General features: G+C 32.6%; 3 protein-coding genes across 4 annotated transcripts; all 3 read left to right on the forward strand.

Annotated features, from left to right (window-relative positions):
* The first annotated feature begins 5,566 nt into the window (after positions 1–5,566).
* Positions 5,567–10,889, forward strand: LOC130969743 (uncharacterized). Its single transcript, XM_057895611.1, has 7 exons — positions 5,567–5,610; positions 6,004–6,216; positions 6,308–6,416; positions 6,640–6,760; positions 6,900–7,448; positions 8,104–10,009; positions 10,176–10,889. The coding sequence occupies exons 2-7, from the start codon at positions 6,048–6,050 to the stop codon at positions 10,610–10,612; spliced, it is 3,291 nt and encodes a 1,096-aa protein (XP_057751594.1). The 5' UTR covers positions 5,567–5,610; positions 6,004–6,047; the 3' UTR covers positions 10,613–10,889.
* Positions 10,890–12,157: 1,268 nt separating this feature from the next.
* On the forward strand, positions 12,158–18,846 carry LOC130967567 (ATP-dependent DNA helicase Q-like 5). The gene is given in 18 exon segments (XM_057892486.1): positions 12,158–13,474; positions 13,567–13,620; positions 13,839–13,951; positions 14,038–14,425; positions 14,663–14,716; positions 14,809–14,883; positions 15,033–15,086; positions 15,209–15,253; positions 15,338–15,432; positions 15,505–15,634; positions 15,905–16,003; positions 16,152–16,207; positions 16,465–16,567; positions 16,827–16,955; positions 17,176–17,348; positions 17,634–17,658; positions 17,772–17,887; positions 18,327–18,846. Coding segments are annotated over 18 exon segments (3,114 nt in total). The 3' UTR covers positions 18,415–18,846.
* Positions 18,847–19,521: 675 nt separating this feature from the next.
* Positions 19,522–21,881, forward strand: LOC130967568 (uncharacterized). 2 transcript variants are annotated; one of them, XM_057892487.1, is made up of 5 exons: positions 19,522–19,857; positions 19,991–20,155; positions 20,405–20,455; positions 20,539–20,631; positions 21,435–21,881. In XM_057892487.1, exons 1-5 carry the CDS (start codon positions 19,633–19,635, stop codon positions 21,504–21,506), a joined length of 606 nt encoding a protein of 201 aa, XP_057748470.1. In that variant the 5' UTR covers positions 19,522–19,632; the 3' UTR covers positions 21,507–21,881. The 2 variants fall into 2 exon arrangements, with proteins under 2 accessions (XP_057748470.1, XP_057748471.1); XM_057892488.1 differs by having other exon boundaries at positions 19,623–19,857; positions 19,999–20,155.
* The last annotated feature ends 2,487 nt before the right edge of the window (positions 21,882–24,368 follow it).

Genomic DNA, 24,368 nt, shown 5'->3' on the forward strand with positions numbered 1-24,368 from the left:
CTGCCACTTATTATTAGAAGAACAAAATTTAATTCATTACTTATAATTCAGCTAATGAAACTTTTAATTCGGCCCAAAGAATTGAAGTTATAATATAACCCGTCTCATAACTCAAAAATATGATAACACTTAACACAACGATATGATGACTTCATCATATATCATTACCAATAACTTAAGAAAATAGTCAAAACAAATAATAAGAATATCAAGATAATCATATGTTAGTTCTCATCACAATGTAGCTTATGATTCACTAAACGAGCATATTCGAAATGTTTAAGCTAATGAAACTTTTAATTCGGCCCAAAGAATTGAAGTTATAATATAACCCGTCTATAACTCAAAATATGATAACACTTAACACACGATATGATGACTTCATCATATATCATTACCAATAACTTAAGAAAATAGTCAAAACAAATAATAAGAATATCAAGATAATCATATGTTAGTTCTCATCACAATGTAGCTTATGATTCACTAAACGAGCATATTCGAAATGTTTAGCATCTATATAAGGTAATATTCAGTCATGGTAAAAAGATATCCAAAAATTTAATACTCACTCAAGTCATTTTTATTCTCTTTTTTAAATTATTACTGGCTTAAGTGTTGGAATATTTTTTGTAGGTATCTATCTCAGTATTCTTTAAAATTCGATATATAACTCATTTGTGAAAAAAATAGGATGATATTTCTCCTTTTACAAAAAATTATATTTTGAACAAATCTCTTAACAACAAGAAGAATGTATATATATATGTTAAGAGAAGAAATATATATATATATATATATATATATATATATATATATATATATATAATTCTTTTGGAATGGCATATTATTATCACTAAACTAAGTATTGAATGTAATCACTTTTTTTTCAGATATCAGTTAAGATTGTATGTTAAAATAATGATAAAAACTCACATATAATTATTTTTAGGTAAAATTAATAATTAAAAATTATTGAATAATAATTTAATTAAATATATTAAATTATTTAATAATTTTTAATTAAAAATTTTACATAAAGATAACTAGAAGTGAGTTTCACCTAAAATAATTGGGCACTATTGTTTATAGCCAACATTTCGTAATTCTTGTTGTACCAACTTCATAATTTAGACAAATCTATCATTTAAGCTTTACTTGTTTAGTTGTATTTCAATTTGTCAATTTAGATGTTTGTAATAATAGATATATTCAGCACTTCACTCTGGCTGGGTCATGTTTCTAGTGATAGGAGAGATTCTATTCGTATCTGACAGCACATCTTCTTGTTTGATTATTTATTTTTTTCGTCGGTATGCCTTGGAATCATAACGAACTAATTATAAGTAGTTTACAATCATTTGAGACATTATTATGTTATTTTGGTATGATAAATAGTTATACTGATGTGTAAATGGATTATTAATGATACAGGAGAATTTTAGAATGACAAATTGACAATTTATTAAGCTACATTATTATAATTTTGTACTATCATATTATATATAAAAAAACAACTATATAATAGATTAACATTTTGACATAGTTAATAATTAACATCTGCATTTGATATAGAAATTTCTTATATATACATACACTCTTGCCATATGTTTATGAATATCTGCATCTTCTGAGTTGTTAAACTAATTAAGATATAATTGAAACTTTATATACCGGTACATATAATAAATTCTATATATTTACAAGTCAAAGGTTTTAACTTACATCAAAATCTTCTAAAATAAAAAAAATTAATAAAATAAAAAATTAATTATTCTTATAACCGTTGAACTAACTTTGGATATGCAAAGAGAAAGGGATACCGGATGCGATTTATGAAGATAATGAAGAAAAGGTGGCAGGTCCAAATCATTAATTAATCAATGCACCATCATTATATTCCATCAATTACACCTTTGATAATTGAAAAAAAATTATAAACGATCTTGATAATTATTTTAAAAAATAACAAAGTCTTTAATAAAAAAGTATTTTTAAAATTTTTAATTTTATTTTTTTAAGATTGTTTAATCTTTTTGTTAATATTTTTTCTGCATGTTAAACAATTAATTTATTTATTAAAAATCAAATAAGATTAATAAATTTTTTTATTGTGAATCTAATTATTTTTTTAGAATAATTGTTAGTTTTTTTATTTTTTTATTATCTTTTTAAATATATTGACTAAATTTATTATATAAAACTAAAAAATATTAATAATTTTTAAATTATTTTTATTTATAATAATTAAATAAAAAATATATTAATGATTAACAAACTACCTAAGTATGTTTTAGAAAGAGATCGTTAATAAAAAAATTAATTAATCTCACAAAATTAATTATAAGGGACCGAAATAATTTTTTTTGAAGATCTCATAATCGTTCAAAAAAAATTATAAGTAGTCAGAATAGATATTCATCCTAATATAATTTTATGTTATCTAAACTCCACTTTTAAAGTTAGATTGCTAGTTTGCTACGGCTAAAAATTCACCCAGAAAATCAACTTGGGTTGGTCGAGTGGTCAGCTTATTCGTTCGCTTAAATAAGTGTTGGGAGTTTAAACCTCGCCTTCTGCATACAGCAACTCATTAGCTAACGGCAAACTCTTAAATGGAACTCAGATCCGCAACGAATTAGTTCTTAACATGTCTGATTGGAAGATACCGTTTGGGTAAACAAACAAAAATTCACCCAGGAATATTAGCATGTATATATTAGTTTACTTATTTGTTCACCGACTCCTTTTGTCCTTTTGTATTGCAATATAGATATTAGATGACATGTCCATTGCCGTTGACAGTAATATAGCAATTAGTAGTAGAACCAAAGACAACTGAAATCATTTACCATACACTTCTTTTAAGTTTCTCTCACCTAACAATTTAAGTGGCTTAACTCAATAATCTGTGGATTATTAGTAACAAAGCCAGCTATTAGTTAATTAATGATCGATAATTCATCAGTTGTTATGTTGACCTTATTCCACATTGCCCCCACAAGCTTCTGTTCTGTCTCAAGTTTTTTTTCTTTTGCCTCCCTTTTTCTGGTGTTCAAGCTTCGTACTTATTATATCCACGTATAAAATATTATAAAATAGCATATGCTTTACTAATATAAAATTTAGTTAATGATATGTTAAGACTATTAATATATTAAACGTTTTTAAACTTTTTTTTTTACTAAAAATAGGAGATTCGAACTCGTAACCTCTTAATTGAATATAAAAAAACTATGCTATTTGAGTTATTACTCATTGGCATAGTCTTTCCATACTCAATTAAGAGGTTGCGGGTTCGAGTCTCCTATCTTTGGTAAAAAAAAAAACGTTTTTAAACTTATAACTTTAATAAATATATTAAACATTTAAATTTTATATATTCTTTATAAAAAATGTTTCAATTGGTAATCTTAATTTATATTTTTAAAGTATATATTAATTAAATCCAATAAAAATATATTAATTTCATGGGAGTAAATGAAACCTTAGGGTACAAAATAAATAAACTAATTAGGACATATCACTTGTTTAAAGTGTCAAGCTCACCAAAATTAGGGTTGTGAATTGTGAGTTGTGACCGTGATTGTTCATTTGTTCATAGCTTGGGAGAGGACCAGTTGGGGCTGTAGGGGCTATCCTTTAGACGGTGTCACATATTGGCTTTGGTTCGTTTATTGTACCTGATTAAGTCTAAAGTTTATCAAGTTAAATAATTGAATTTTAATAGAATAAATATAAGTAACCAATTTTTTTTAGAGTAAAATATTAAATTGGTTTTTATGTTTGGATGTAATATTATTTTGGTTATTTATATTTAAAGTGTTCTATTTGAATTTAAAAAAGTTTCATTTAGTCTCAATGTAGTTTTACTGTGAAGTCAAAGTTAAATAATTAACGGAATGTCCTATATGACAGCAGTACAAAAACAAGATCGATAATTTAGAAAATAAATATAAACTCCACAGGTACAAAATCAACCGTAGATACATCAATATATTTATTTATCATTCTCTTTAGTTCTATAAAAAATATTTTATTTAAATTGTAAGAAAGATGATAAATAAATGTATTGATGTATTCGGTTGATTTTGTGCCTCGTGAGTTTGTACTTATTCTTTTGATTATTGATCTTGTTCTTATACTATTGTCATTTAGGACATTCCGTTTAATTATTTAACTTGACTTTATGGTAGAACTAGATTGACATTAAATGAATTTTTTTGGATTTAAATAAGACACTTTAAACCTTAAAGATCAAAACAGAATTAAGTTTCAATGTAGGAGGACTAATTTAATACTTTATTTTTTTTTATTTAAGATGTAAGCAATGCAACAAGATTGTTCCAATCCAAATGGACCCAAATAAAATTATTCATCCAGTCTAATTCACACTAAAAGTATTAAAATTGTACTAATTTAAATTAGGTTAGATTTTTTTTTTAGCAAATTCCATAGATTTGATCAAAATATTATTTTTTTATTATTAAATTTAAAATTTATTTATAATATATTTAATTTCTTACATATTTTTGGTTTATTCATATATTATATTATTATTTAGTGAGTATTATTAAATATAAAATAAGACTTATTTATTTTACCAACCTAAAATTATTTTAGTTTTTAATAATAAAATTTAGCATTTTTATTTTTTAAAAATCAAATAAACCGATTTAATCCAACTATAATAATTTGGATGGGACTTAAAAATAAAATAAAGTCGATCCAATATAACTACAACAAATTATATATTTAAATTTTTAGATATCATGTCTTGAAAATGGCATGCTGATTTTTGGTTGATTTTGAGAGATACAAATACAATAGCAGATATTATGACAAAAAATGTAATGAGGACCTTTTCTTTCCAAGTGAAACTTCCGTTGCCTTGAAAAAAATTTAAAAATAGTATTCAACGAGATTGTCTTTCTTAAGCAGTTTCTTATTTTTTTTCTTGTTGTTGTTTATTATTTTTAAGTCACAAAAAAAAATATATTTAGATCGGACTGAATTTTTGTCCATCAAAACCGTTTCAAATTATATTGCAAACACTCCTAGTGAGCAACAATTCTTATTTTTTTTGTAAATATATTAATTACAAAAATTATTAGTTATTATATTATTTAATTTTTAAAAATTAAATTTTGTTCGATCAATATTTTTTTTTCCTACAAAAACAATTGATTAAAATAAATAAAAATTTATATACAATTATTTTTATATAAAATTATTAATAAAAAATCGTTAAATAATAATTTAATTAAATATATTAAATTATCTAACGATTTTCAACTAATAACAATATAAAAAAAAAACTTAAAGGGAATTGATTTGTAGCGAAACAGATTTGAATAATAGAGTTTCAAAAACGAAATTTTTAGCATGCGGAGGCGGAGAGGGAATAATATAAACTATAAAGTGATAGTGACTAGTAAGCACCTCCTCCACCATCCTCCAGCTATAACCGTAATCCAACACGTCCTCACTTCAATTAAACCAATGTGTTGTTCATCCTTTCATTCATTCTACGGGTTTTGCAGTCCTGCTTATTACTTAATTTGAAGTTCGGAATAGCTCTACGGCTCAATATATAATTTATTGTGTCAGGTAAGAAATTCAACAAATTAACGTAAGTCAGTTACTAATACCAGTACATGTTGCGCACATTCATGCAATTGAAGGGTCTATCCGAAGATTCTAGATTAAACTTGAACGCAGACAACACACAAAACTTGTAAGCAAAGCTACGAAGGGTTCAAAAGTTACCGCACTAACCAATAGTAATAACCATGGTCCTCAAATATCAATATTATGTATTAGTTGGCAGAAAGACCCATTTGCTTTGTAATTTGACCTTTCTGGAGTCTGGACGTGTTATCTCATCTCCCTCTAAATAAGTTTTAGCTAAATCGATCAATGCCTTAAATTTTATACGATAATATTTTTAGTATATTGCAGTATTGCACTGCTAAATAAATTTGATTTTGGCTTTGTATGCAGAACTTGAGGCGTTACTTGTTTGACACTGAATTTTGGGGAGGGAGATGCCACCTTCCTTAGCAATGAGATTCTCTCCGGCGAAAGAACCAAGACAAGACGGATTGCTTTTCAGGGAGAGACAAGATGATGATGACGATCTTGCTTTGTTCATTGAAATGGAGTCCAAAGAGAATTTTCTACTTCAGCCATCGGATGACTTGGAAGATCCATTTTGTAATCTTCTGTATCTTTTTTCTTTTTAATTGGTTTATTTAGGTAATACTCATGAATTCGCTCCTTTTATCTTGAATTTTACTTCATACAGCTATGCAGTTGAGGCATTTTCCGGATACCAAGGTTAGGATTTCCATTCATGGCCAAGGAGAAACCAGTGACTTGCTCAATGCAGATGATGACGAAAATGACTATGGCTGGTGTGTTGTCTTTTCTTCTGCTATTTGAACTCTACTTGTTCTGTTATGTGACCATATGTTGTGATTCTGGATCCACCTTGTGCAGAATTGGTTTTTCTTCCGAAAAAAATATTCAAAGCTAATTTCTTGATTACAAGGCTTTTGGTACTTAACATGTGCATAAGTTGATTACTGGTATTGGCTCATTACTAATGTGCTAAATGTCTGTTTTATTCATGTATAGGTTGTTCACACCCCCTGACACACCACTGTTTCCTTCATTAGATGATGAACCACAACAAATAAATGTTGTAGGCAGAGGAAGTTCTCAGAGTAAACCCATTTCCATATCAAGATCTTCAACGGTGGGACTTTGAATCCATTTATATAGTAATGCTTATGAATACTTATGCAAATTCATCTAAACTTTGTTTCATCCTTTTGAAAAATGCAGTAGTTGTTATTCTTATAATCCATCTTATGTTGGATAGCCTTTTCTTTCAGATGGAGAGAAGTTATGTAAGAAGAAGTTCAACTCCTACCCCTCGGAGGACCAGCACTGGCTCCGTTGGTCCTGCAATCTCATCAGGGATTAGAGGAGCTTCGCCTGTTAAGACAAGCCGTGGGAACTTTGCTTCACCAAAGATAAGAGCATGGCAAACTAGTTCTTCCAATTTCTCTTGTGCTGCTCCTCCCAATCTCTGTACTTCTTTGGCTGATCCACCAAAAATTCCAGCATCCCGAAATGGTAGGGATTCAACCAGCAAATTCAGTAGGCAATCAGTGTCTCCTACTGCTTCTTGGAGTAGCAGCTCTTTTCTCAGTCAAGATCGAGATCAATTCAGTTCATACAGCAAGGATTCTGTTGCATCATCTGGTGCTGATGATGTAGACTCTCTTCAATCTATCCCAGTGGGAAGTTTAGATAGAGCAAATTCAATAAAGGGTGGTTCACGTTCCAATGTCAAATATCCTACTTCCAAGAAATCGTCCAGCATGGCGTCCCCAAATTCTGCTCCTAAAAGATCATTTGATTCTGCTCTCCGGCAGATGGTATTTTATTGTCTAGTTCTCTCAAACTCCTCTTCTCAATACTTGTGTGATTTACTGTCTGTTTGTAGCGATTATGCCATTTAGACCTTGATTTGTCTTAATAGGGTTGTCATTCTTGCTTTACAATATCATATTTGGAATTAGTTTATCTCATTTGTGCACTTTACTTTGAATCAGCCGTCTTAGATCATTCTATGCTGTCAACAACCAACACTTCAATATAATATTTGCTATATCTATCTTTGAGTAATATGTTGTACAATGCTTTTTTGGTTCTTTTGTCCTCAACAAAATTTTAAATTACTCTTGAATATACAACACTTCCAAGTACATAGTTTCATGTTTTTTCATCCTTGACTTTGTCTGGATACTGCTAATAATGTTGAATGCTTGTACTAGCATGATTGTTACAAGTTATAACTAGGTTTTTCTTTCGATTGGTCAACACATCTTCAGTTCCTAGTGATAGAGAATACCAATTTGTGGTTATGTATGGTTTGCATACTATTGTTTATAATCCTCTGTTTTCCTAAGAGTTGTGCACTCCTCCCTACATATCGCCGTCTTTTGCTATAGTTTTCTTTATAGCCTCTTTTTTATCGTTGTTTATGATCACTCTACAAATTCTTGTTAATTACCTTGTAATGGCATGCAGGATAGAAAAAGTCATCAGAAAATGTTCAGACCACTTCTATCTAGTGTGCCAAGTACAACTTTTTATGTTGGGAAAGCAAATTCGGCAAAATGTTCCCTTGTATACAGCGATTCTTCTGCTACTTCAATCAGCAATGTGAGCTCTGATCATGGAAGAAGTTGTGCACAAGACACCAAAGGGAGTGACCAAAATCAAGATGACAGGGTAAAGGGAACTGAGAAGATATTATATTCTGATATTCATGAAGAAGTATTTTCCTTTGATGAAATCGATATATTAAATGAAAATATTGGATGTGTAATCAAGGATGAATCAATTGATCTCCTGCACAATGAAACTATACAGCCTAAGATTAATTTAGATCCTGCTGAATCTAAAGATTCTATCCATCATGATATTGATACAGAATTAAATGTAACTTCAAAAACTTCCAATGTCAGAGGTGATATTTCTGAACCTGCCTGTTTTGAAAATATAGCAACTTGTTCTAGTTGTGGTTGTTGCTATGAGGTCACCGAACAAGCTGAGAAGTATATCAAGCTTTGTCCGCAGTGCAGCAGGGAAAACACCTTATTGAGACATAACATTGCAGAGACAAATTTGGAAGTTTCCAACGACTCTTCAGAGAGTTCTACAAATTTCCCTGCAGAACAAAAACCATTAGCTGAAATAGATCAACAACCAGTTGGGTCTGATGCGGGTAACATGAGAGTTTTTCTTGATGAACAAGAAGCCAAGGGAAGTCAATCTTCGTCCCCTGAAGTAATTCAGGGTCACTTGCAACAAGGTCCTACTCCAAGTTCATCTGTGGAGGAAAGTGCACAGATGCACTCCTGCCAGCTAGAGGTGGATCAATCAGGGATTGATTACAAGAAGCCAGATAATCATCTTACGGATCAAGAGTTATATCATTCCCAGGATCGCCCAAATTTGAAAGTGAACCACCTCTTGGAAGGCAATGGCATTTCTGTATTGTTGAGAAGGTCAAGGAGCAGCAGAGGAACCATAGTTCAGGGCAGGACTGTCACTGCCGCAACCTTATCTTATGATGATCTTTATTTTCCAAGAGGCAGTGTAAATGGTATAAGAAGATCAACTGGGCATCATAGTTATTCTGCCTTATCATCTGTTGATTTCAGCCCAGCAAAACATTCTGAATTTCATGTGCAAAGGCAGTCAATTGGCAAGAAATTGAATGTTGACTGCAAACATGACCCAAGGATCAAGTGTCCAAGCACTGCTTCATCTATCTCTGGAACGTCAAACCATTCTCACCATGGTTTAGATTTTATGGTACCAGAAACTTCTATCAATACAGGATGTGGCATACTGCAGGATAAGCCTAAAGATGTATGTGAATTCCAAGCTTCGGAAGATGCAGTGACATATGTAATCGATGCTTCTATAGTTCCAATTTTTGTTGAAGAAGATAAACTTGAAAAACATGATTATAGCAGAGTAACTGATGCTTCTGAAACAGAAATGTTAAGCCAGGCTATTGGTGTACGGTCAGATGACAATTTGATAACATCTTTTCGAAATTATGGAGATTGTATTTCATACAGTTATGTTGACGACCATCCAGATCATGCTAGCAGCATCTCAAATACAGAAGCATCGCTTAAGGATCCAATGTCATCTCTTGATGAGAAAAATGGTATCAAAATCACCAATGTTGATGGAAGGGATGCTTTGGTTAGTACCAACAATTCTGCAATTATAAAATCAGAAATAGAAGGAGAAAACTTTTGCCAGAATGATAGTGGTGTGGCAGATGGGAATCTGTCAATGGTATCAAAGTGCACTGTGGATGAATCTCAGGAACATTCTGTCCTACATTCTTCCAATGATTCTCCTAGAGATTTTGTTTCTGAGCTCAATACCGCAGAATACTCCCATGGCATAGGTATGAATATAGCAATTTAAGGACCTACATGAATTTTTACAATGATATTCGTTTGTAGCTTCATCTGATTTATAAGGCTTTTTCGTGGATCAAGTTAAGAATAAGAGTTCCATTAGTGCAGTTTCTAACTTTATTATGACATATTTTTAATGCTTTATTATGGCAGAGGGATCAACAATTACAGTGGAGTGTCAAGGTGCTGGCAACACTAGAAGCCTTACACTTGAAGAAGCAACAGATACCATACTCTTTTGCAGCTCTATAATCCACGATCTTGCATATCAGGCTGCAACAATAGCAATGGAAAAGGAACTCTTAGACCCTCTTGAAGGTTCTGAACCAACAGTGACTATATTGGAGAAGGCCAATTCTGATAAAAAGGATTCTCGAAACCGAATGGATAGCAAGCGCCCTTCCAAGCCCCAAAAAGTGAAGCCAACAACACCGGAAACTGATGTAAAATCTCTTTTTGCTAATAAGACTGAGAAGGATGAAAACGTGCACAAGTCTTTGCCACGCACCATTGGGCTTCTCGATAAGGTAGAGGGCCTGAAGCCACCCCCTAATAAGCTTGAATCAAAGTGTAATTGCATTATAATGTGAGTGCAAACTGCAAAGTTGAGCAGCATTTTCGGAATTTCGGCTCTTCAAGTTTGACTATATAATATACAATTACACACTAGAGCTTAGCTAAGTGCTTGTGCAGAATAACCATTTGGTTTTTATGTTGGTTACATTACAACCCTGTTTCACACAATTGTAAAGTTAATTATTTTCTTTTCCCCATTTTTATTGGAAGGCCGATCAGTTAGAGGCATGTAGATGATTGCTTTCCCTCCGTGTTCTGCATATTATTGTTTGATTTGATTTCATTCTCAATTAAGTGATCCACTATTGACCAGTGGAAATGTGAATTACAAACTCACTTATACATATTCATTAAGATTGTGATAAAAGCATATGTTTTCTTTCCTTTTGAGTTATTCTTCATTATTTTTGGCATTATATTCTATTGTATATATACATAACATAGCACAAGTACAATATCAGCTGAAATTTAATTTTGTTAGCAAGTATTAGTAGCTGTAAGAAGAAAAAATTGGATGTACTTTTTGTAAATATATATTGGGGAGAAAATAGATATCCTAATTATCTAGTTTGGATAAATTTAAATATTGATAAGAGTTTAATTTTTTATATGTAATTCTTAAAGAAGTCATTAAGATCTTAGGGATGATGATTAATGAATAAGAAATTTTTTTATCCTATTTAATTTGTAATTAGTTTTTTTTTTCATTTTTTTAGTCCTGTTATAATACCAACAAAAAAGATAATTTGTACCTTTTAAAAAAAAAGGTATCTACCATAAATATGAATGGCAAAAAAAGTTCATGCATAATTTTTTTTTTTTAAATTTTAGTTAAAAAATTAAGATTTATATATATATATCTAAGGAGAATAAAGCTTTTATACAAAAATATATTTATAGCTATTAAGTTAATGTAGGTGATTAAGATTAAGCAATTACCGTTTTTTTGGTTTTGGGGGGGGGGGGGGGGACAGGAGCAATTACTTATTAATGGGCTTAGTTTTGAACAAATGCACTAATAAATTTGGAAAGCCCGATGTAGCCCATAATTTAAGCCCCAAGGGAGTTAAGTCCGCTAAGCTCCCGGTAAAAAGGAAAAGATCCGACTAAAAACAAGAAAGGGCAAAAACGAAAAAAGCAAGAAATTGGCGGGAACGTGCCCTGTGAACATTGAAAATTCTGGCTTGCCTGAAACAATGGTATGGTAGTATGGTAGCACTACCGCGTAGGGCAACGACAACCACTCAGAGAGCTGAGTCACTCAGCCCATCCCGCAGCCGCTCTCCGCCTCGGCGCCTCCCCTGCATTCTTCTTCTTCGTGCTCCAGCCGCCACCATCCACTCACAGGTAAACGTTTATTGCAATTTGCTGAAGTTCAAGAATTGTTGAATCTGTTGCGCTTACTCCATCAGTTAATTGATTATGTTGCACTTTAGTTCTTACTCCAACAGCAGCATTTTCAGCAGCTGAAGATTTAATTTGTATGGGAGGAGACCCTGGTTGTTTTGCAACCCTGCTATTTATCTTCTTACGATTGTGCTCCGACCCTACCAACAAAGATGGACTCCGATTCTGACTCTGACGGATCCCATGTCTCTGCAACTCCTCCACGACGAGCAACTCCATCACCGCCGCCACCACAACCTCCGCCGCCGCCACAACCACCTCGTGTTCCTTCCGGAAAATCTAGAATCAGAACCAAAACCTCGAGCTCCAAGAAGCGCCCTTCTGCACCCGATAAAACCCAATCCAAACACGATCCGCTACCCGAACCAAGCCACCAACTCCAAGACCCTTTCTCCCTCCCGACCGCTCTACCGTTTCAAATTCGTCGGTCCTCCGACTGTGACCCCGCACCCCCGTCCACTTCCCAGCCCCTCGAAACCCTCCCGGCGGGGTTCTTCTCCAAATCCGCTTCCTTCTCGAAGATCCGAAGACATTCTATAAGTTTTGAAGCTTCTGGAAACGAACCGCTACTCGATTCTACGTCCAATCTGGGCACCAATGTTGGACTTGATTATGCTCGTGCTTTCCCCGAAGGAGAAAAGGGGCAATGTGGAAGGAGAGAAGAAGAAGGACTCGGGTTTGGTTCCAGAGATAAGAGGAAATTTGGAAAGATAGAAGAAGAGGAAGAAAGAGGAGGACTTGGAGCTGTTTCTAGAGAAAAGGAGAGCTTTGGAAAGAGAGGAGAAGCAGAAGAAGGATTTGGAGTTGGAGTTGGTTCTAGAGTAAAGGGGACATCCGGGAAGAGGCAGCATCCTAACCTGATAGGGGCAAATGCACCATTGCCAGCCGTGAAGCTGCAAAAATGTGGCGGGGAAGGGAACTTTGTGAAATTGAACTTGAGTGGTGGTGGTAAGAGGAGGAAGTTTATGAACAAGGGGTACAAGAAAAGTGGGAGATTTTCTGGCGGTAGAAGGTACACAAGAAGAAGTAGAGGTAAAGTGGGACGTCAAGGGAAGGAGGATCAAGAGGAACTTGGTTTTGATGATGAAGAAGGGTTGGTTACAGAGAGTGGGCAAAAGAAGCAAAAGCAGACTTGCAGAGCTAGTGAGGTTCAGTTGAAATTGGTGGACGAAGCAGTGTCTGCTGCTCAAGCTGAGCCTTCGGATGAGAATTTGGTGAACTTGCTGAGCTTGGTTTATGGCTATGATAGTTTTCGAGATGGGCAGCTGGAGGCAATCAAGATGGTTCTTACCGGGAAGTCTACCATGCTTATTTTGCCAACTGGTGCAGGGAAGTCACTCTGCTATCAGCTGCCTGCCTTGATTTTGCCTGGGATTACCCTAGTTGTCAGTCCATTGGTGGCCTTGATGATTGATCAGCTAAGGCAACTGCCCCCTGTGATTAGGGGTGGTTGTTTAAGCAGCAGTCAGGTATTTCATCTGATGTAATTTACTTATTATGATGGATGTATGGGACGTGGTTATTTAATCTTTTTGTTTGGTTCGTTATTAAACAATTGTAGACATCTGAGGAAGCAGCTGAAACACTCAACCAGCTTAGACAAGGTGCAGTGAAGGTGAGTTTCTGCAACTGAATGCTACTTTGGTTTGGTTTTGATAGTGAAGAAAAAAGTTGAACTCTTGCAGAGTGGTTGCTTTTATTGCACAAGATGCAATAACTTTTGTTTTTAGGCCATTGCAGATGATAGATTTGCATGCCAGTTTTATTTACTGGTGATGGTAGTACTTGTTAGTTGTTACATATGGCTAATGTTTGCAATTCTAATTCATATAGGTGCTTTTTGTTTCCCCAGAGCGCTTCCTGAATGAGGAGTTTCTGTCTGTTATTTCTGGTATGTCAGGCATCTCACTTCTTGTTGTTGATGAAGCACACTGTATTTCTGAATGGTGAGGGGTTCGGATGCATTTTGTTCATATTAATGTTTCCACTTTGATCTGCTTCCCTGTTGATCTTGTGATTAACGTTTCTACAGGTCTCACAATTTCCGACCATCATTCATGAGACTTAGAGCATCTTTGCTCCGTAAAAGGCTTAATGTAGGTACTATTCTTGCAATGACAGCAACTGCTACAAACACAACTTTAGATGCCATCATGTCTGCTCTAGATATTCCTTGCACAAATATTATTCAAAAGACACAACTAAGGGACAATTTTCATTTATCGGTGTCTTTGCTGAAAAATAGGCAAGTTAGATGCTTTGATTTTCTGCTTTAACCTGCATTTTTTCCTTACCTTATCTGAACTTTGGTTAACTTATACATACTTACTGAACATAATAGAATGAAAGACCTTCTGGTTCTCATGAAGTCTTCTCCTTTTGCTGAAGTTCAAAGCATTATCATATACTGCAAATTTCAGGTGTGTATATGGATTGCTTTATTCCAACTTTCAACTCCAGGATACTATGAATGTCTTGAACCCATTTGTCAGTTGTAAATTATCCCTTCTTCCATTCAGTATTGAAAATGTGTAGTATTGCTTGCTTTTCCTAATTGTTCAGATAGAAGATAGTTAATTACATAAGTTCGTTTTCTTTAGTGGTGATGTTATAATGCTTTTCTTGTTGGGAATCAATTATTTCTTTTCTTGTTGCAGTCTGAAACTGATTTGATTAGCCGATACTTGAATGATAACAATATCTCGGCAAAGGTTAGCTGTACATTTCTCTTTCAATATGTAGATAATTCTGTTAAGCCTTGCTGCTGAATTATAAATCTGATGCTTGACTTGGATTAAAATAGAGTTATCATGGTGGTATGAGTTCAAAGGAACGCAACTATGTCCAAGAGTTGTTTACCTCCAACAAGATCAGAGTGGTAAGATAAAAATTTTTGTTCTAATTTCCAGTTTTTTCAATTTTGTGGTGCTTAAATTCATTGTTCTATAATATTCATCATGTTTTCTCCTATTGGTGCTTCAGACACAAATTTATTTGCCAACTGACTCCTTGTGACTTTTTATGAAGGTTGTTGCAACTGTGGCATTTGGTATGGGACTGGATAAAAGTGATGTTGGAGCTGTAAGGCTTATTAACATATTATGCTTTTCTGCATCAATTTCTATGAATATTCACATTCCTATATAAATATCTTGTATGTCAAACTAAATCATTCTGGAAACCCATGTCATATTTGTGTTCAGGTAATTCATTATAGTCTGCCTAAAAGTCTGGAGGAGTATGTGCAGGTATATGATTTTTTTTAAACTAGTAAAAATATAGCAAAATGTTCTTTCATAGGTCTTTTTGAATATTTGAATTGGCTTTTTTAGGAGATAGGCCGTGCTGGAAGGGATGGGAGGTTGTCCTATTGTCACCTATTCTATGATGATGAAACATATTTCAAACTTCGCAGTCTAATGTACAGGTAATAAAATTATTTTTTCTTTCTTTCTTATTGTCAAAGTGTTCTTCATTTAATCCAAATCTTAATCCTCAGTGAAGGAGTAGATGAATACACAGTGAACAAATTTCTGCATGAAGTGTTTCCTGCTGAGAAGAGCTCCTGTGGGAGAATATGTTCGTTAATTAAAGAATCTTCTTCACGCAAGTTTGATATGAAAGAAGAGGTCCTCTCCTCAGTACTATTGTGTCTTTCAATTTATGAATTTGATACTCCATAAGCCCATATGATTGATTTTCAGTTAAAAATTAGAAAGCATTCTTGATAGCCTGTTGCAGAATGAATTGTGCTAATAATGACACATCTTTTTATATTTTTATTTTTTATGCACATACTTATAACAAAAATGGTTCTTGTAGGGCTCTTGTTATTTATGCATTACCTTTGTCGAGTATTAGTCTACAGCTTATCCGTCTTCAATATTTTCATTTACCAGGTGATGCTAACAATTTTGACACGCTTGGAGTTGGGAGATGTGAAGTACTTGTATTTACTTCCACAGATAAATGCAACTTGCAATTTGACATTTCATAAGGTGTGTACAGACTCCCCTTTGACTGCACGTAGATGTCACATGAGACAAATAATAAAAAATGCTTTATATATACATTAATTTATAAATAAATCCTGTATGACCTTCTAATCACATGGTTACTTATTTTGATTTTTGGCCATTAATGCAGACTCCCCCACCTATGCTTGCCCAAAGGAATTATGCTGTTGCTGTTATTCTGAAGAGGTGATAAGAAGCATATTCGGTTTCTTGGCTTTTCTCTGTTTCAAATGTTTTCCTGTTTCTACCAGATGGTCATTGCGTTATTTTAATGTTCATAACGTCAACTCTCTAGATTGAGTTTGATTCCAAACGTTCAATTCCCATAAAGTCCTACTCCTACCTGCTGATGGCTCTTGGTTTTTGAAAACAGTTTTGCAGTTGTTCTCTGCTTTCCCTCATGCATTTCTTGTTTATCTGAATAATTGCTGTCACCCTTTCAGATCTGAATATAAGCAAGGGCTGTATGTTTTTGACATTCCATCCGTGGCAAATGACGTGGGGGTTACAGCAGTTGAGTTAACAAATCAGTTGTACAATCTCAAGGTTTGGATTAGTGGTTATATTTTTTATTGTGTTCACATGCACTCAGAAAATGTCTATTGTATATGAGGGAGCCTTCTTTGTTTTTATTTAAATAAATTTGAGTATACTCTAAAGCAATTATCTTATTTGGTTCTAGTTTGGAACATAAAAAATGCCGTATCTAATCTTTGTTCTTTATTTAGTTAGCTCTGGCTGTTGTATGTGTATTGAAAGCAATGTATATATTTGATCTAAACATGTCATTCGTGAAAAATTTCAGTTAACGGGAGAAATAACTTATGAAATGAAGGATTTGGCCTACTGTTATAAGATTATTCAAGTCCCGACGGACTTTTTCTCGCTATCAACAGCTGTTACCCAATGGTTATCAGATGTTGAAAGTTGTAAGGTATGTAAACTTTAGTACTGACAGATCAAGCTTATCACACATTTATTCCTCCACATAGTTGTCTTTTGTTTTATGGGATTCAAACACACAGATTATGGCATTGACTCGTTGTGATTTCCCATGTTCTTCTCAATAATCACATATTCTGAACCATGCATTTGTTGTAGTTTTACCGTCTGAGTTATTATTGATTGATCATTTTCCGGCGGCTTTACTATAGGTACAAAAGATAGATGTAATGCTTAATGCTGCAAATTTTGCCATAAATTTATGTGACAAGATGCATGGTTGCAGTGATAACAATCACACACCATGCTTGCAAACGAAAATATTGGATTACTTTGCTGGAGTTGATGATAACAATGATTCCTGCAAGAAAATTGGTCAAAGCAGGTGCTTATTAATTATTATTACTAAATTTTTTAGTATTGAGCTTATGTAATGACAAGGTTATACTTATTCCTTGGGAGCACAATGAATTTACACACCTAAAAATGTTTACAACCACTCATTTTAATTTTATAATGTTAAAATATTGAATCAAAATGAGTAGTTTTAGATATTTTTGGAATGAATATTAGATATATTACAAGAACATATGAAAATCGAAAATTAGATACTAAGATAAGATTGTTATATGTGACAACATACTTACTGATTCTCTGTTTACGTGTGCAGCCCTTTCCTGCGGGCTGATATTAAGGTAAGTTGTCATTTCACTGATGGCATCAACCATCAGGCATGGGCATTCTTTGTATCTTTGGTAAAATTTTTGGAGAAAAATTGTAAAATAACTTGTTTTTTGGGAATCATCAGGTCTTTCTTCAGAGCAATTCACAAGCAAAATTTACACCAAGAGCTGTGGCCAGGATAATGCACGGAATTGCAAGCCCGGCATATCCTTCTACCATTTGGTGTAGAACCCATTTTTGGTACATCGCTATTTGAACTTTTAACTTGATGACTTTTTGATACTTTTTGTCGGTAGTAAGTGGTAACAAATAAAACAAGAAAGTTGGCTACTTGAAATGGTGTGTTTTGTTAGATTTCTGTACAGACACATGCACCAATAGCAATGTAGGTAAATCTAATTCGTTAAAGGTATAGTTAACAAGTTTCGCTTCGTTAACTGCAATATAATATAGTTTCTTTTTGTGACCAACTTCAGTGACGGAGTCTATTTTAACATGCGCACACATGCAGAGTAATAAAGATGTAGTGTTAAAAAAAAAAATCCTCCTAAACATTATCCTAATAGTAAATAAAATTCGTGAATATGATTGATATTTTTGGAATCTTAGAAAAGAGGGGTTTTAATTTGAATACACTGGTAATGTTTGTCATCTAATCAACTTTTAATTGTGAATGCAGGGGAAGGTATACACATATAGACTTCAAGGTGGTGATGGAAGCAGCAAAGGCAGAACTGAAGAATTTGGTTGGAAAAGATACGCTCTAGCCATTTAGCCTTTTACTTTAGATTTGGGGTCTTAATATTAAAGCGAATCCAATCCAAGGTGGTCAGAAAAAGCTCCTTCTTTATGTCCTGTCTGTGGCTTAATGTTATAGGGGAGTGTGGCAGCACCTCTACTCTGTTTCCACTGGTTGAAACAGAAGGCAAACAAAATTTGAAGCTCTACCTCATTTATGATACAATTATCTTCCTAGGGCGGGAGGAATCAGTGATTTGCAATCCTAGAGAGTGAACTCTCAGCCCTAAAGAAAAAGAAAAAGCTCTTTTAGGATTATTTGTTGGAAAATTATCAACTGTGTTTGCTAGTGAACAGGAAAAATAAATTCTCAGTCATGTATATATAAGCTCACTTGAAATTGTCCCCATTATTGTGGGAGTATAATGGTCCCTCTTCATTATTATCATAGTCTTTACATATAGTTCAACCCTTTTCTTAGATTTGAAAAAGGCTTTAAGAAATGTTCCATTATTGTCACCGCCATGATTATTACCACTGTGCTTGTCTATTTGTCCTTTTAAATTACCTTGAACATCAATTAATATTGTATTCTTTTCTAAGTGACTACTTATTTATTTATTTATTTATTTTTAAAATATTTGCTTGTGCTTAAAAAGAGAAATATAAAATAAATATTCTGTTTTGTATTTTTTGAAAAGCAATTAAAGAGAGATTTTATTTAGAAAAAAATTACGATTACAAATTGATCTTTATATATCTTTTTGAAACAAAAATATATTTATTATCCTAAAAATTCGTATGTCATTTTTCTTAAAAAAACGATTATGTTATGTACTTATGGTCAATATTTATTAAATCTATAAATTTTATTTCATTTAAAAAAAAAGGTGTACTAGATTGTGTGTATACACGCAAGTGGGTGTATAGTGTACATACAAATACAATAATCTTGGTCGAAACACGTGTACTAGATAGTTTTCTTGATCCAAAAAATGTGTCAGTTTTCTTGCGAGAAAAATAAAATTCGTGATATTTTTCTTCACGAAAATATTTTTTCATTTTAAGAGAGCAATCAAATATAGAATTTTTTTTGTCATAAGAGCCGGCTCGGCAGTTGGCGGCTATAGACTTATCAAAGAGAAAATAATTTCCATCGAGAAAAAAAAAAAGAAAAAGAAAAAAAGGGGAGTGGATTCAGTTATGATGAGAAAGGTAAGGTATGACCGTTAGTTAGGCTTTGATGAATGAAAGAACAAGTAACAGAACTAAACTCTGAGAAGGCGTTGATCATCGATCATCATCATGAATACGATCTTAGCTATCTCCCTTATCATATAACAAACCTCAGTCCATGCAATGCATTATTACAAATTCCCAATCATGCATTCATCAATCTTTACCAATTATCCTCTCATTTCCTCCATCGTTGCTTTCTTCATTGCTCAATCCATCAAGTTTTTCACCACTTGGTTCGTTTCTTTCACTCTCTCTCTCTCTCTCTCTCTTGATCCGATCCCCTCATATTCTTGGACACGTGAATTCTTCTTTTAATTTGAAAACGGATTACAATTGTTAATTAATCTGATATCTCATATTTGATAGATATGCAGGTACAAGGAAAGAAGATGGGACGTGAAGCAATTTGTTGGGTCTGGTGGAATGCCATCTTCTCATTCAGCAACTGTCACTGCTCTCACTGCTTCCGTTGGCTTCCAAGAAGGATTTGGAGGACCTCTTTTTGCCACCGCCTTAGTTTTAGCTCTTATTGTAACAATCTCTTCTCTTCCCCTCAAACAATTAGGGTTACGATCATTCATGTTTACTAGATAGAAAGGTTAATTGTTTTATAATCAAAATCTCATAAATGTTATAGTTTGATGTAAAGAAGGATCAATCTATTCTTTATTATACATAGCTCTACTTGCATGACTAGCTAGGCATGTATGTTTAGAATATAAATCAGTTTCTAAGTTAGGATTAAGAAATGTTTAAACAAACAGGTTCATATTTTGGCAGGTGATGTATGATGCCACCGGTGTAAGATTGCAGGCAGGACGCCAAGCAGAGGTTTCATTTATGTCTATTTCTTCTTTTTTATTTATTTGTTTTGAATGGTTTTAACTGAATTGAAATGGCAAAAACTTTCACAGGTTCTGAACCAAATTGTATACGAACTTCCTGCTGAACATCCTTTGGCCGAAAGCAGACCACTTCGTGAGCTTCTTGGACACACACCCCCTCAGGTTCATCATCACTTTTCATTTGATTTTCCTGTAACCAACCATTTGGTGGATCCTAACTTAAAGGAATTTATGCCACCATTTCAAAATTAAAGGCTAAGGTTCACGGAGCTTATATATTTAATTTGATTCCTACACATTAAGGATTCCATCACATTCAATGCTGCCAACAGAATGAGACATTTCAAGTTATAAATAGAGTTTAATTTGAGAAAATATAGTGAGCCAATGGAATATTTGTACAATGTGTACAATGGAGGTTTATGGAGTATTAGAGATATAAGCATTAATGTTACCTTTTCTCATCAGTTGAAGCTTCTGAGATGAGTGGTATCATGATATGGTATTAGAACTCTATATCCGAAAGGTTAAGAGCTCGATCCTTGGTGCCCATTGTATACATTGTACAAATATTCCACATGATTCGTTTAATTTTGATGCACTAATAGTAGATATTTATAATTACTGAGGTGACATTATGTAATTGGATGTACATGTAAAACTATTTTATACTCACAGTGCATCAAAATTAAATTGTTATAAATATGTGTTCATCCTAGTATATAATTATAATTAGGTTATAGCATTTGCTAGATTATACTTTATTGCACAGATTCCACATGTGTCACTGTCTTTCTTAATTCATTGTCTATCATTGAAAGAAACAAATACAAGAGACCAAATAGGCGTTTCTTTTAATTTTATAGTAAGTAATGAAGGGGGGAAAAGGTTTTAGAAATAAACATTAAGTTGGAATAATAAAAAATCTTGGTTCTTTTCTTATACTTTTATCTATCATGGTGCAGGTCATGGCCGGTGGGTTACTTGGAATATTAACTGCAGTAATTGGTCACCTAATAACCGTGGCTAGTAGTTAAAATTCAGGTCATGCCATAGTATAGAAATGGAAACACTACTCTCTAGTCTTAAACCGTCTTCACTCAAAAACAAGTCACCATTTTCATACACTTGACAGATTACAGGATTTTCATGTAATGGAAATATCTGTTATGGAGCCATTTTTTTTTTAACTTCTCTTCTATTTAGTGTGTTATGTTTCATAAATTTACAATGGAACTTTGTGCTTACTTTGATTAAGATTAAGTAGTCACTCTTGTATTCCACTCTGGTTACTTTGATTAAAGACAGAATGTAGTTGTTTGCTTCTCCACAAAACTCATTTCAGTATTTTGTGGTTAAGAAAATGTGAAATTCGGATACAAATTGGAAAACCAGCCCATTAAACGGTTCAATGGTTCATGGTCCTTACTTTTTATGTTATTTCAATTAGTATCAAAGATTGTAAGGTGTAATATTCAATATGACAAAACAACCATGTGGCTTACTTCAGTAACTTCATGTATGAGAAATTTTACTCATTATTCTATGTGATGGAAAAGGACTATAATTGGCTAGACATATAACAAAATGACCAAATGGATCACCAGATTGGTAAGGTCAACAAGAGACAAGCATTGTAAGGTGAAAGAATAAAAACAAATAAATAAAACAATAGAAAGGTCTTTTCATCATGGTTCTTAGAAATAAAAAAAAAAAAAAGAAGTTTGAGAATTGGATTGAATGAACCAATTCAATTGGATGAACTCAACTGAGAACCAACCATAAAACCGATCTGACTTAAACAAAAATTTCTTTTAAAAAAAATATTATACATATTATTTTATTATGCTCGATTTAATCTGGTTAGATGTTGAATATTGAATATTGAATGTGGAAATTTAGCTGATACATAACTATGAACTTTCTTCCACAAGTCCTTGTCTAGTCTTAGTATCAAAGAATGGTTCAACCTTCATATGATATTCCTCTAGCTCAAAAACAAAATAAAGGGAAAGAAAAGTGCTTCAGTTGATTGTAATAACATAAATAATGCAATGCAATGCTAATCTACTTTTAAGTTTTAACTCAGGTGGTGGTGAACAATTTCACTAACCTCCCCCATTTACATGCAATAAAGGGAGAATTGTAGCTTAGATATGTATGTACCAAATAAAAAAGTGAAGAAACAATTGTTGTGGAGTCCATTTTTCTAATCTAACATGTAAATGGACATATAATCTTAAGTACAAATTTAGTATTCTCCGTACTTGAATGAGTACATGCTACATAATTAACTTGTCATAAGGACTGGTCATAATCCGTGGCACTGTGGCAGTGCAACTTCTACTAGACATGGAACTGTCCTCTCTCTATCACTTTCGCCATAAATTAAATATTGTTTGGGATAAATTAATTATTTTTTATATGATTAATGAAACTGTGTAATATATAATATAAATTTAAATATGTGTATTTTATAAGCGTAATGCACAATAAAAATTGTGAGTGCCGATTTATATAACAAAAAATTGAAATCGTGATTCATAATTTATTATTTTTTTTTTCTTATTTAAAATTGTGATTCATAATTTTTTATTATTTTTTTATTTTTTCTCTTATTTAAAATTGTTACTATTTCTTTTTATTTCATACACTCTTCGTATTACACAAAAATATCGTAATATTAATAAAAATCACCAATAATATTTTAAGGAAAAGTATAAGGAACCAAAAGCTTATCAGCCAAAAGCTAAACAAAACTACATTAATTCATATTAATAATTAATTAATTTTAAACTTTTTAAATTTAAAATTTAAAAAATTTTAAATTAATTAACTAAACCTAATTAAAACCTATAAAAACCTTTCTCTTTTCTCTCACATTAACTTATCCACCTCCAACAATCACAAATTCGAAAAATATATAAAAGAACATCCATTTAATATGAAAAAGAAACATTCTGATACTTAGTAGAAGAAACATCCATATATATTAATTCGTAGAGATTTTGAATTCATCCAAAGGTATTTGGCTGGGTTTTGGCTGATATGCTTTTGGTTCCGTAGCTTTACTCATATTTTAATATAAAAAAATAACCGCATACAATTATATACATTAATTCACGTAGCATAGAAATAAAGGGTTGGTTGAAAATAATAAATATTAAAAATGAAACATTATTAGTTTATTACCCATCTATGATCTATTATGTGCTGCTTTTTTTTCATTTATTATCTCAGACTGACATCAGCCTCAAAAGCAGATTTAGCAGTCAATTCATACATCAAAGTAATAACTTCATTCCATAAATTTCACAACTACCGTACCTTAATAGAACACAATCTTGGATCTCTCCACCATGGCACCATCAACGCATGTGCCCAATCCAACAGAAAGGACATTGCCCCATGTTAAACGAAATATAAGATCAATGGGAACTCTTCCAATGATCTCTTAAACTTCTCATTTTTTTTTTCATGCTCGAATGATTGTAGGTGAATGTTAAGGTGAGGCTCAAATGATTCGTAATAAAAGTTTTAGGAGAGTAATTAACATATAAATTAAGAATCGATTTAAATTATAAATTTTTGGCTAGGTTGGTAATTTAGATATAACTATTTATGTTATTATAAAGTTGGCTATATCTAAATACGTACAATTATTTATGTTGTCACAATATTAACTAGTGCTTACATTGCAATATTATAGAAAATTAAAGTGTGTCATTAATTAGTTGAGAATGATTTTGGTTTCTCATTTTATATATTATCATTTATCAACACGGACAACACATGAGTAAAACTAAATGTGTATGTTATGATAAGATGAGAATCGATGTTTATTAATGTGGGTGACTAAGCTCCAGTTTGGGTAAATAACTTAAATAAGTTCTTTTGGA

The sequence above is a fragment of the Arachis stenosperma genome, chromosome 3 (genome assembly GCF_014773155.1).
Source record: "Arachis stenosperma cultivar V10309 chromosome 3, arast.V10309.gnm1.PFL2, whole genome shotgun sequence".
In the NCBI taxonomy this organism is placed as follows: Eukaryota; Viridiplantae; Streptophyta; class Magnoliopsida; order Fabales; family Fabaceae; genus Arachis; species Arachis stenosperma.

What these genes read in the sequence shown, in the direction of transcription:
- LOC130969743 (XM_057895611.1), top strand. Translation starts at nt 6,048, where the DNA reads ATGCCACCTTCCTTAGCAATGAGATTCTCTCCGGCGAAAGAACCAAGA. An exon ending in TGACTTGGAAGATCCATTTT is followed by an intron (nt 6,217 to 6,307) that starts GTAATCTTCTGT and finishes TACTTCATACAG; the next exon opens with CTATGCAGTTGAGGCATTTT. An exon ending in CCATATCAAGATCTTCAACG is followed by an intron (nt 6,761 to 6,899) that starts GTGGGACTTTGA and finishes CTTTTCTTTCAG; the next exon opens with ATGGAGAGAAGTTATGTAAG.
- LOC130967568 (XM_057892487.1), top strand. Translation starts at nt 19,633, where the DNA reads ATGAAAGAACAAGTAACAGAACTAAACTCTGAGAAGGCGTTGATCATC. An exon ending in CCTTAGTTTTAGCTCTTATT is followed by an intron (nt 20,156 to 20,404) that starts GTAACAATCTCT and finishes ATATTTTGGCAG; the next exon opens with GTGATGTATGATGCCACCGG. An exon ending in AGGCAGGACGCCAAGCAGAG is followed by an intron (nt 20,456 to 20,538) that starts GTTTCATTTATG and finishes AAACTTTCACAG; the next exon opens with GTTCTGAACCAAATTGTATA.